Below are 13,959 nucleotides of genomic sequence, written 5' to 3' on the forward strand. Positions count from 1 at the left end.
TTCTTTCCTCAAGCCTTTCACATCTCCCTTTCCTACCCTCAGGCACAGATTTTGCCTCCTATTATACTGATAAATTGGGACCATTTGGCATGAACTCCTTCTTCTCTGAAGTAACCTCTCTCTTCCCTTCTCATTTTAAAACTCCACATCATCCCCCATTCCCTCTTCCTTTCCCTTAGTATCTGGCAAAGAGATGACCTCTCTCCTCACCAAGACTAACCTCCCTACATGTGCATCCCATCCCCTTACTCTCTTCTCCAGCATATCACATCCACAATCCTCCCTCGTAAATCTTCAATCTTACCTTTAACTGGTTCTTTCCTGCCTTCAAACATGTCCATGTCTCTCTCAGACTTAAAAAACCTTCACTAAATACACCACCCAAATCCCATTAGCTATCATCCAATATCTCCTCAGCCAGATTCCAAGAAATCTCTCTCCCTCTATTTCCTCTTCTCTTACTTCTCATCCCCTTGCAATTCTTGTCTCATTACTTAGTGGAAACTAGCCTTCTCTAAAATTATCAGTGATCTCTTCATTGTCTGATTGGTGGTCTTTTTTTCGTCTTTCTCCTTCTTGGCTTATGTGCTGCACTTTACACTTGTCTGACCATAGTCTTCTGGATACTCTTTCCTTTCTAGGTTTTCATAACACCACTCTCTCCTGGTGCATTTCCTCCCTGTCAGACTACTCCTTAGTCTCCTTTGCTAGTTCTTAATCCATATCACGGACCCTGACTGTGGGTATTCCACAAGGTTTTGTCCTGGGCTGTCTTGTCTTCTCCCACTACATTCTGTTTCTTGGTAACCTCATCAGCTCCCATGAATTTAACTCTCAGAGAACTCCCAAATCTATATTCCAGCTAGTCTCTCCCTTGAGCTTTAGTCCCACATCCCCATTTTCCTATTGGACATTTAAGACTGGATGTATCAAAGACAATCTTAAATTCATCATGTCCAAAACTGAACTCATTTTATTTTCCCCCAAGCTCTCTTCTGAACTTCCCTATTTCTGTAGAAAGCACCAGCATCCTTCCTGTTTCCTAGGTTTGTAACCTTAACATAATCTTAAACTTCTCACTCTTCCTTAGCCCACACAGCCAATCATTGCCAAATCTTGCTGATTTTGCCTTTCACATCCCACTCTCTCCACTTATACAGCTGTTGCCTTAGTTCAGACCCTCATCATCTCTTGTCTAGATCATTACAACAACTTTTAATAGATTTCCCTGCATTTTGTTTCTCCCCACTCCTGACCAACCTCCAGCTGCCAAAGTAATTTTCCTTAAGTACAGTTATGACTATATCATTCATGTACTAAATAAATTCCAGTGGTTTCCTATTGTCTCTAGAATTAAAAAAAAAAACCTCTCTTTAGCTTTTAAAACTCTACACAGTCTGTTCCCAGCCTCTCTTTCCAACCCTTTTGGACATTCCTTCCCCTCCCACACTCTGCATCCAGCCAAACTATTCTTTCTATTCCTCACTCACAGTACTCTCCAACTATCTCCCATGCTTAGGACTGTACTCCCTCCTTACTTCTACCTCCTGACAGTGAGATCAAACTCAAGCACTGTCTTCTGCATGAAGACTTTCTCAGAGATACTGCCAACTGTTAGTAACTACCTCGTACTTAACTACCTGTGTGTATGTATATTTGTTCATCGTCTATTTGGGTTTAATATATGCATATAGTACACATATATATGGGTTTAATATATGCATATAGTACACATATATATGCATATAGTACACATATATATTTATTTCTATTTCTATTTCTGTATGACCTTGTTTACCCCATTAGGAAGTAAGCTCTTTATAAATAGGAATTGTTTTGTTTTTTCCTACTTATATCCCCCCCACTTAGCACAGTGGCCGGCATGTGGTAGGCATTTAGTAAATAAATACTCACTGAATGACTGATTTTGTAATTGTACATCCTAAGAGAATGGCAGAGCTCATGAAATCTCTTGGCTAGAGGGGCTAATTAAAATCTGAAGCATCAAGAAGAATTCATCTCCATTTTCATTTTTTACCCTTAATAACCAAGACACAGAAACATGATTCCCAGTAGGGTAGAAACCACATTTCTGTAAATCAACTGAATTTAACTTCTCTAGGTTAAATTTACCAGGCTCAATGAAAGACAATTTCATATTGAAAAAATAAATGCACAGTTTTTATAAAATTAAAATCTTACTTTTCATATAGTCTCATGAATTTAAGTTTTCTTCTAAACATGTGGTTAAGATTTCATCCTGGGGGGCAGCTAGGTGGTGCAATGGAAAGAACACTGGCCTTGGATTCAGGAGTACCTCAGTTCAAATCTGGCCTCAGACCCTTGACACTTACTAGCTGTGTCACGCTAGGCAAGTTACTTAACCCCACAACTGCCTCACCAAAAAAGATTTCATCCTGGAACATAAAGTATGGCTACTGGGACAACTGATGGTTTTGTTCAGATTTGATTGATTTTTCTTATGAATAAATGATTGCTGTTTATTAGATTTAAGATTATTTTCAAACTAAACTTCCTTATTAATTTCATTTTAAAGATCATGTAGGTCAGGAGAGAAGCTATGATGAATACATATATCAAGACTTTAACTTAAAGAAAAATAATTTACTAGGGAGTATTTACAGAGACAATTTTGTACTGCTTTAAAGTTTACTTTGTTACACACTTAGTAATTATGGAGCTATAAGCATGTTTTAGCAAGGGAGTAGCCAACAATATAAATGCATTAGCCAGTTGGGGCCTAAAAGGAATTATGATAAACCAAGTAAACATTGGGCAGCAGACTTAATAAAAAGATGGTATTCTTTTTCTCCAAGCCCTAAAATTCTAGTTGAAATTAATCAAAATGACTTGCCTACTGGTGCTCAGATCTAGTGTTATTTTTACTCTGATTAATGTAAACCCAATTTGTGAAATGACTTTAAATTTTTAATATTTATGTAACAAGTTTTTTTTTTAGCCTTTCATGTTAGCTTCTTGTTTAATATGTCCAATGAAGAAGGGGATTTACCACCTCATAAGGAAATATTGCTATGCCTTTCCTTTTGTTCTGGTTCTGCACTTAAGAGCAGCAGAGGATAACTACTTCCTCTCTCATATAACACCCTTCAAATAGGTTTGTTTGTTTTTTTAATTTTTGTTCCCTTTTATTCTTCCCTTTTCTGAGCTACAGAACCCCATTCTCTGTATTGACATAATTTCTAGACCCATCATATCTGGTCATTCTCCTCTGGGCATATTCCAGTATGTCAGTGACCCAACCTCCACCTCCACAAATGAAGTATCCCAAACTGAACACAAAATTTTAAACATGGTCTGCCCAGAAAGGTTGTTATCTCCCATCGTTTGGCCATAATACTTCTTTCTCTCTCTCTCTCTTTATTTTTTTTGTGAGGCAGTTGGGGTTAAGCAACTTGCCCAGGGTCACACAGCTAGTAAGTATCAGGTGTCTGAGGCCAGATTTGAACTCAGGTCTTCCTGAATTCAGGGTCAGTACTCTATCCACTGTGCCACCTAGCTGCCCCCATAATACTTATCTTAATGCAACCTATCATCGCATCAGCTTTTTCAGAAGATAGACATTACTAATTATTTTGAGTTGTATTATATTTTTTTTCTTTTTTTTTTGTGAGGCAGTTGGGGTTAAGTGACTTGCCCAGGGTCACACAGCTAGTAAGTGTTAAGAGACTGGATTTGAACTCAGGTCCTCCTGAATGCCGGTGCTCTATCCACTGCGCCACCTAGCTGCCCCTGTATTATATTTTTTTAATTTTGAGTTATATTTTTTAATGTTTCCTTCATATAGCCAAAATTGAGCCTTTGGGAATGACCATAGTTGATGGACAAAAGAAGAAGAAAAAACTTGTGGAAATAAAGGGGAACTCAGAGACATATAAAGTGGAGTATCCTAAAAAAGAAAACAGCTAATGGAAGGGGGAGGGGGACCCACATGTACAAAGATATTTGTAGCTGCTCTTTACATGGTAGCAAGGAATTGGAAGTTGAGGGGGTGCCCATCAATTGGGGAATGGCTGGACAAGTTGTGGTATATGAATACAATGGAATACTATTGTGCTGTAAGAAACGATGAGCAGGAGGAGTTCAGAGAAACCTGGAGGGTCTTACGTGAGCTGATGATGAGTGAGATGAGCAGAACCAGAAGAACATTGTACACAGTATCATCAACATTGAGTGTTGACCTACTGTGATGGACTATATTCTTCTCACCAATGCAATGGTACAGAAGAGTTCCAGGGAACTCGTGATAGAAGAGGATCTCCAAATCCAAGAAAAAAAAGAAAGAACTGTGGAGTATAGATGCTGATTGAACCATACTATTTCTTTTGTTTTGGGTGCTGTTGTTATTTTTTTCTATTTTGAGGTTTTGCATCACTGCTCTGATTTTTTCTCTTGTAACAGGATTAATGCAGAAATAGGATTAATGTTATTATGTGTATATATATATGTGTGTGTGTGTGTGTGTATATATCTATATCTATATGTATATGTATAGAGATACATAGATATAACCTATATCAGATTACCTGCTGTCTAGGGGAGGGGGGAGGGAAGGAGAAAAATCTGAAATTGTAAAGCTTGTATAAACAAAAGTTGAGAACTATCTTTACATGTAATAGAAAAAATAAAATACCTCATACATTAAAAAAAAAAAAACAGCTAGATGGGACAGTGGATAGAGTACCAGTCTTGGAATCAGGAAGACTCTTCTTCCTAAGTTCAAATCTGGCCTCAGACACTTACTAGTTGTGTGACCCTGGGGCATGTCCTTGTTTGCTTCAGTTTCCTCATCTCCAAAATGAGCTGGAGAAGGCAATGGCAAACCACTCCAGTATCTTTGCCAAGAAAAGCCCAAATGGGATCACAAAGGGTAGGATGCAACTGAAGCTACTCAACAATAATAACAAGCCTAGAGAGGAAAGTTTCAATCAACAACATAGTTACTGAAGGCCTACTATGTGCAAGGTACCATGAGTACTTCAAGGGCTACCAGGAATCCCTTGGGGAATTGGGGAAGTGCATGTTTGATGTAGCATTTGTGACCTTTGCAATCCTTCCTAAGACTCTGAACCTAAATTATAGCCTCAAGGACTTTGTAGACTAGTGATAAATAAACCCAAGACGATTTTTTTTTAATTTAATTTTTTTTTCAGGCAATGGGGGTTAAGTGACTTGCCCAGGGTCACACACCTAGTAAGTGTCAAGTGTCTGAGGCCGGATCCAAACCCAGGTACTCCTGAATCCAGGGCTGGTGCTTTAACACTGCGTCATCTAGCTGCCCCCTCAAGATGATTTTAATAGAAAAAAAGACAATAATATAAAATATTCATAGGGCATTATGTGATTTCCAAATGAGCATTAGAGGCAGTGAAGGTTGTTAGTTTAGAAAAGGAAGAAGTCACTATGGCTTTACTTTGTTTTCTTTTTGGTGAGGCAATTGGGGTTAAGTGACTTGCCCAGGGTCACACAGCTAGTAGTGTTAAGTGTCTGAGGCCACATTTGAACTCAGGTCCTCCTGAATCCAGGGCCAGTGCTCTCTCCACTGCGCCACCTAGCTGTCCCACTATGGCTTTAAATAGGTTGAAAATGTTTCTTGGAGAAGGAGCATGAGCTAAACTTTGAAACTTAGGAAAGTTTAGCCAGGTGGAGAATGGAGAAGGCATTTCAGATCAGGAAAATAAAAACACAAGAGTGTTTTTAGGGAACCTTCAGGGTGGTTTGTGAAAAGGAGAAGGATTGTGAGTAGTGCGAATTATATCTCAAAGAAATCGAAGAGAATTCAAGATTCCACAAACCCCCATGATTTGTCAAGGAGATAACTCATACATTTTGAGTGAAATTTCACTAGAACGACAAGGATGGAGAATAGACAGCAGAAGGTGAAAGAAGGAAGGGATGGTGAGGAAATGAAATGAATATGCATGATAGGCTCCCCATTTGATAAATTTGGAGTGAGAGAAAGGAGAGAAAAATGGATTGATCTATAGAAAGAGCATTGGGGGCAGCTGGGTGGCGCAGTGGATAAAGCACTGGCCCTGGATTCAGGAGTACCTGAGTTCAAATTCGGCCTCAGACACTTGACACTTACTAGCTGTGTGACCCTGGGCAAGTCACTTAACCCCCATTGCCCCACAAAAAAAAAAAAAGAAAGAAAGAAAGAGCATCAAGGTTTTTTCTTATTTAGATTAACTTTTGTTCCTATTTTTTTCTTAATCTCCTTCATTTCCCAATCTATCCTTTACCTTTCTCATCCAGGGAGCTATCCCTTTTAACAAAGAATAAAAAAAAGCGGGAAGAAACTAGTTCAGCAAAACAAGTCAGCATATTGATCAAATATATGCAGTGTTCTGCATGCCTAGTTCCTCTCCCCTCCTGCAAAGAAGGGAGGGAAGTTCATTCTCATATTTCTTCAAGGTCAAGATCATCAATCATGATAATTACGAAGTGTGCAGTTTTGATTTTTGGTGCTGGTAACTCTTTCCATTTACACTATTCTGGTCATTTTGTGTATTGTTTTCCTAGTCCTCCTTGGTTCACTGTTTATCAATTCATATAAATCTTCCCCAGCTTCCCTGTATTGTCTACATTCACAATTTTTTATGGTGCAGTACTGTTTTAGCATACTCATGAATCACCATTGGTTTTAACGATTTCCCACCTGATAGGCATTTACTTTGTTTTCAGTTAGTTGCTACTACAAAAAGTACTGCTATAAATGTTTTATTTTATAGGGGAGTTTGTCTTTCCTATTCAACTACAGTATTTTTTTCTTGCCTAGAAAATCATACCATGTTCCAAAACAAGTCAACGAATACTTTGGAAGTTGGTGACTCAGGGAAGAATAGGAAAAATATTATGGAAAATGAGAAAAGAAAGAGGGCAAGGACTGGTCAAACCTATAATCATGAAAACTTTCTTCAAGAAGAAAGCCAGAAGGTGCTGATTATGGAAAGCATCAAACAACATCACCACAAAAATAACATTAACCCCATCTTAAGAGGCAAGACACCGCTGGTTTAGGATGTAGGAGTAATATCAGACTCAGCTGTCAGTGTGTAATCAATCAGACCATAGGCTGATGGTCAAAATCAGTGTCAGATGACAATAGCCATAATAGTTGACATTTATCTGGTGCTCCTAAGGTTTACAAAGCAGTTTATATGTTTTATCATTTTAGTTTCATAGTAAGTTTATGAAATATAGGTATTACAGTTCTTATCCAAAGTTTAAAGATGAGAAAAGATGCTAAATGACTTGCCTTTGATCACAAAGCTGGGTCAGTCAATAAATATTTTTTAAGTACCTCCTATGTGCCAGGCACTGTGCTGTGTACTGGCTAGTAAATATTAGAAGTGGCATTTGAACTCAAGTCTTTTTTACTCCAAGTCCAATACTCTATCCACTGTGCTGTACTGCTCCTCAAATTTGAAGAAAAGATAATGATTAAAATTGGATATAAATGCAGCCATTGCAACCTGGCCTCATCAAACAAGCTACTGATAGGAAAAATAGAAAAAGTCAATGACGTCAATCTTGATTATCACCATTTCCTACAGAACTTTAACTTATGTAAAGCAACCATCATCATCAGGAGGTCAAAAGAGCCAAGAAACCAGCAAACATTCAGTATAGTCTAGCAGAGAGAGAGAGAACAGTTAAGGTGTACACTAGTTTAGCATTCAGACTAATTCATAAAATACTATAGAGAAGAAAAGACTTAAGAACTCTTTATCAATGTAATAATTAGCCATCATTCCAAAGGACTGGTGATAAAGGATGCTACTCATCTTTTGACAGAGATGATGGACTAATATACAGAATTAGCTACACATTTTTAGACATGGACAATATGAAAATTCATTTTGCTTGACTATGCTCTTTTGTTATAAGCATTCTATTTTTGTTTTCTTGTTTTCCAAGGGCAGAGGTAGGAGAGAGAAAAAAATAAATATTTGATAATTGAAAAATAAAATCTAATTAAAAAATACCATAGAAGATCTTGTTTATTCTTTTTTTTTGTCCTTTATTTTTGAAGAGGACCTGTGACATCACAGGGTGATGTCTTGACTGGTGCATGAATTAGATTTAAGTGAGGCAGAGTTTCACAAAGTCCTCAGCCTGATCTCTCTTCCAGAATCATCAAAGTCCAGTGGCAAGACAAATGTCAGGATGATGGGCAATGGCCTGGGATGCAGTGGATAACCTTGGTGTCTTCAAAGCCTCTCCAAGCTTTGCTTCAGCCACCTTCATGGCCATTGGAACAAATTGTTCTCATCCACCCCTGTTTCACTGGAGGAAGTCTTCACAGGCTTGGGGTCACACACATCCCCACCAGTGCGTTTGAGGCCTGTTGGTTACCCTCAACCTGGTTTAGCCCATCTGCCAAGATATAGTTTGCCAAGATGTGGCCACTGCTCATGCTATGACTTACGGGAGTCACAGGTGAGAGTTGAGTGCCAGGCAGACTCAGCAAACCTTCACATCAGAGGTGCTAGTCCTTGAACACCCCATATACACCAGGAGAATGGTAGGAAGATTACAAGTATCACTTCATAAAACTTTGAAAAGCAGTGAAGGTAAAAGTCAGTCTATGGAAAGCTAAGCATGAGCCCCAGCTGAGCTACATCATCCCAAAGACATTTAAACACGGAGCTGGCAGAAGGACAACAAATAAACAGAAATTAGAAAACATTTGTCTGTAATTCTGTAATGAGGAATGTGATGGACTGGATGGAGTGCTAAACTTGGAGTTAAAAGAACATGGGTTTGAATCTTCCATCAGACACTTACTGGCTAAATGACCCTGGGCAAGTAACTTAGACTCTGTGGACCTCAGATTCCTCCTCTATAAAAGGAGAGGGGTTGGATTCAGTGACCTTTAAGGCCCCGTCCATCTCTAAAATACACAGTCCCATAATCTCTTTTCACCATTAGTGAAAGTGAAACTACCACATGTGGAGCCTAGAACCTTAGTCCTCTATGTGGTATTTGAGGAAGTAGAAATAGCACCAGAAAATACAAAGACAGGAAGATCATCTAGAGAAAGCCAGGTACATGCTATTGAAATTCAAATTGGAGATGACAATGTTGAAAGCATTAAAGAATCATTTTATTAGTCTGTTTTGGGGAAGGGAACGTACCAAAAGAATGGGAGATGCACAATCATAGATGATATTGCTATCCAAAGAAAAGGTGATTGAGAAAGATTCATGTTTCTCTATAGGGATGATAATGTGTTAATTTCAATAAGCCACAACACTGCAGGGTCTCCTTATTGAAACTGATTTTGAGTGGCTACTCAAAAGAAAGTGGCCTCTTCCAGAGAGGAAAAACTAAATGCATGAAAAATTCTATTTGGGGGGGGGGGGGGGGCTATGACATGGAGTTGAAATGCCAGCTTATTGGGATATGCATGACAAATGGATTGTGAATTGGGCCCAGACTTGAATAGGAGGAAGAGAGCAGACTAGATTACATTTGGGAAATTATACTTCTTTTAATTACCTGGCACAGAACCCCACCTTTTTAACACAAATTTTCTTCCAGTGATGTCAAGTGGTTGTGAATAACACTACAAGTCTCCAAAGAATCAACATTGTGGAGGGCAACTATAAAGGGCAGTGGAGAGATTCATACAGAAAAGACTGCATATTTACAGTGATGACCTGTATATATATATAAAAACTGATATAGAGGGCCATCATCCAGGAAATGTATAATCAGAAAAAAAGATGTAAGCCTTTCATATAGCAAGGATGGGGAAATACAGAAGTATAGCTACATTGCTAGCCTTAGCATGTCTTTTAAAAAAAAAACAACACAAAAACTAGAGGAAGATCTCCAGCATTCCAGGTAAATGAGAAGACATAGATATGCTACAGTGCCTAATGACAGAGGATATAACCATTTTGATGAGATTAGAGATCCATTGAAGTTTGGAAATGTGAGAGAATCAAAAAATGTTTTAGTGGGTAATTAGTAACCACTATATTGTTGTGGTGTAGCAGTAACCTTTCAGATGGATATTTGCTTCCCAAACCAGCATATATAACACATACTAAAATTAGAGGTTAATTATGGTCTATTGTGCTTTTAATTATGTCTAGAAATTGAGAACAGTGAGGAAACTGGGCAATACATAGTTGGACGAGGAGGCTACCCAAATAGAGATGGTCTGGTCCAGTGTGATGCAGCTATCATGGAAGGTACCCCTGGTCGATTTGGAGCAGTGGCAGCCTTACATGGGTATGTGATGAATTTTGGTTTTTTCCTCTTAATAGTATTTTATTGTTTTCCAATTACACATAAAGATAGTTTTCAAATCTGGAAAGACTTAAGTGGCCTGATGCTGAGTGAAGTGAGCAGAACCAGGAGAGCATTGTACACAGTAACTGCAACAGTGTATGATGATCAACTGTGATAGATTTGGCTCTTCTCAGCAGTGCAATGACCCAAGACAATTCCAAAGGACTCATGATGGAAAATGTTCTCCATATCCAGAAAAAAAGAATGTGGATTCTGAATGCAGATTGAACCATACTGTTTCTACTTTTGTTTTTGTTGTAGTTTTTTCTTTTTTGAGGTTTTCCCCTTTTGTTCTGATTCTTCTTTCACAACATGACTAATGCAGAAATATGTTTCATGTGATTGTACATATATAACCTATATCAGATTGCTTTCTGTCTTGGGGAGGAGGAGAGGGAAGGGAAGGAGGGAGAAAAATTTGGAACTAAAAATCTTATGAAAACAAATGTTGAAAACCATCTTTCCATGTAACTGGAAAGTAATAAAATACTTTTATGATAAAAAGATAGTTTTCAACATTCATTGTGAATTGTGAATTCAATGTCATGTTGTGAGAGAAGAATCAGAACAAAAGGGAAAAAATAAGAAAGAAGAATTTTTTTAAAAAACAGCAACAACAAAAATGAAAATAGAATGCTTCAATCTGCATTCAGATTCCATAGTTCTTTTTCTGGATGGGGAGAGCATTTTCCATCATGAGGCTTTTGGCATTATATTGTGGAGAAGAGCTAAGTCTATCACAGATGATCATCACACCATGTTGTCATTACTGTGTAAAATGTTCTCTTGGTTCTGCTCATTTCACTCAGCATTAGTTCATGTAAGTCTTTCCAGGTTTTTCTGAAGTCTGCCTGCTCATCATTTCTTATAGCACAATAGTATTCCATTACATTCACATACCACAACTTATTTATCCATTCCCCAATTGATGGGCATCCCCTCAATTTCCAATTCTTTTCCACCACCAAAAGAGCAGCTATAAATATTTTTGTACATGTAGGTCCTTTTATCTTTTTTTATGATATCTTTGGGATATAAACCTAGTAGTGGTATTGCTGGATCAAAGGGTATGCACAATTTTATAGCCTTTTGGTCATGGTTCCAAATTGCTCTCCAAAATAGTTGGATCAGTTCATAACTCCAGCAGCAATGCATTAGTGTTCCAATTTTCCCAAATCTTTTCCAACATTTATCATTTTCCTTTTTTGTCATATTAGCCAATTGGTTAAGTGTGAAGTGGTACTCAGAGTAGTTTTTAATTTGCATTTCTCTAATCAGTAGTGATTGAGAACATTTTTTCATATGGCTGTAGATAGCTTTAATGTCTTCATCTGAAAACTGCCTGTTCATATCCTTTGACCGTTTCTCAACTGGGGAATGACTTGTATTCTTATATATTTGATTCATTTCTCCATGTATTTTAGATATGAGGCCTTTATCAAAACACTGACTGTAAAAATTATTTACCAGCTTTCTGCTTTCCTTCTAATCTTGGTTGCATAAGTTTTGTTTGTGCAAAAGCTTTTTAATTTAATGTAATCAAAATGATCCATATTGCATTTCATAATGTTCTCTTATCTCATCTTTGGTCAAAGATTGTTGCCCTCTCCATAGATCTGACAAGTAAACTATTCCTTGCTTTTCTAATTTGCCTGTGGTATCTTCCTTAGTGTCTAGATCATGTACCCATTTTGACTGTTTTGGTATATAGTGTAAGATGTTGGTCTGTGCCTAGTTTCTGCCATACTATTTTCCAGTTTTCCCAGCAGTTTTTGTCAAATAGTGAGTTTTTATCCCAAAGGCTTGAGTCTTTGGGTTTATCAAACAGGAAATTGCTATATTCATTGACTCCTATGTTTTATGTACCTAACCTATTCCACTGATCCACCACTTTATTTCTTAGCCAGTGCCAAATAGTTTTGATAGTTGCCACTTTATAATATAATTTTAGATCTGGTATGACTAGGCCACCTTCCTTTGCAATTTTTTTCATTAATTCCCTTGATATTCTTGACCTTTTGTTCTTTCAGATTAATTTTGTTATTATTTTTTCTAGCTCTGTGAAATAATTTGTTGGTAGTTTAATTGGTATGGCACTGAATAAGTAAATTAATTTAGGTAGAATTGTCCTTTTTATTATATTAGCTCAGCCTACCCATGAGCAATTGATTTTTTTCTATTTGTTTAGATCTGGTTTTATTTGTGTGAAAAGTATTTCGTAACTATGTTCATATAGTTCCTGGGTTTGCCTTGCACAGGTAGACTCCCAAATATTTTATATTGTCTAGAGTCATTTTAAATGGAATTTCTCTTCCTGTCTGTTGCTGCTGATCTTTGTTGGTCATGTAATGAATTTTGTTAATGTAAACACATTAGTTAGTGCTTGTTAGTATTTACTATGAAGGTTCATTTCACTATGTCTAAAGGAAGGAAATGGTCACATACAAAATGTTTTAATACATATAATCAAAATTCACATATTCACATGATTATTAACAAATATGACTTTTTTCATATATTTATATATAACATATACATAAACTAATACCTATATCCACCTACATGAGTATGCACACTAATACTGATAAGTGATAGCTTACTAGTGAGGCATGTGCTTTTGACCCTATACTGTCCTGCCTCTTAAAGGTTCTGACCCTTTCAACTAAACCTTTTCTTTTCTTTCTTTTTTTTTTTTAATTTTTTTTTTTTTTTTAGTGAGGCAATTGGGGTTAAGTGACTTGCCCAGGGTCACACAGCTAGTAAGTGTTAAGTGTCTGAGGCCGGATTTGAACTCAGGTACTCCTGACTCTAGGGCCAGTGCTCTATCCACTGCGCCACTCAGCTGCCCCTAAACCTTTTCTTTTCAACATTTTTCATCTCTCCTTTTACATTGGTTTTCTCATTGTCACCTATCAAGCCTAAATGTCCTCAATCTTGAAAAAAGTTCCTCTTACGACTTCCTGCACTAGCTATTTCTCCCTGTTTTTTCTTAGCCAAATGTCTTTAATTATTGGTCCATCCTTGCTGCTTACTCTCTTCCCATACCCCTACTAGGGTTTCCCTTCTCATTACTCTAATGAAATAGATTCCTAGGGGATCACTAATGACTTATAGTCTTCAGATCTAATGGCCTTTTATCAGTATTGAGTCTCCATGTCTATAATAACTATTAGCCACCTCTTTGAAACTCTTTCTTCCCTTGGCTCTCCTGGCATTGTTTTATTTTGACTCTCCTTTTGCCTGAATCTCCTTTACCAGCTCTTCTTTTTCCTGCCCATTAAACCTGAGGAAAGGAGTTCCATGACTGGATTCTTTTCTTTCTCTAAAACTGTCTCCTCTGGACAGTCAGCTCCCACAACTCCAAACACCTTACCTCTAGACAGATAACTTCCAAATCTGTATTTGTAGCGCTCTCTCTCTCTCTCTCTCTCTCTCTCTCTCTCTCTCTCTCTCTCTCTCTCTCTCTCTCTCTCCCTCCCTCCCCCAAATTTCTGCCAAGATCTCTTGTAACCTTAACCTTACAATAGGGAGGGGGAAGGGCTACATAGAATAAGTATAATCTCTCTTCTGAATTACAGCCCTTCAAAAACTTCAAAACACTACCATAAAGCATAA

General features: G+C 37.6%; 1 protein-coding gene across 1 annotated transcript in view; it reads left to right on the top strand.

Moving 5' to 3' along the window:
- Nucleotides 1–13,959, top strand: part of LOC122740012 (N(4)-(Beta-N-acetylglucosaminyl)-L-asparaginase-like) — a 61,034-nt gene that overhangs the window by 15,884 nt on the left and 31,191 nt on the right. Inside the window, exon 2 of the mRNA XM_043981782.1 lies at nucleotides 10,146–10,284. Within this exon, the coding sequence (XP_043837717.1) occupies nucleotides 10,146–10,284 (139 nt within the window). The remainder of the gene's footprint in view (nucleotides 1–10,145; nucleotides 10,285–13,959) is intronic.

This window comes from Dromiciops gliroides, chromosome 2 (genome assembly GCF_019393635.1).
Source record: "Dromiciops gliroides isolate mDroGli1 chromosome 2, mDroGli1.pri, whole genome shotgun sequence".
Taxonomy (NCBI): domain Eukaryota; kingdom Metazoa; phylum Chordata; class Mammalia; order Microbiotheria; family Microbiotheriidae; genus Dromiciops; species Dromiciops gliroides.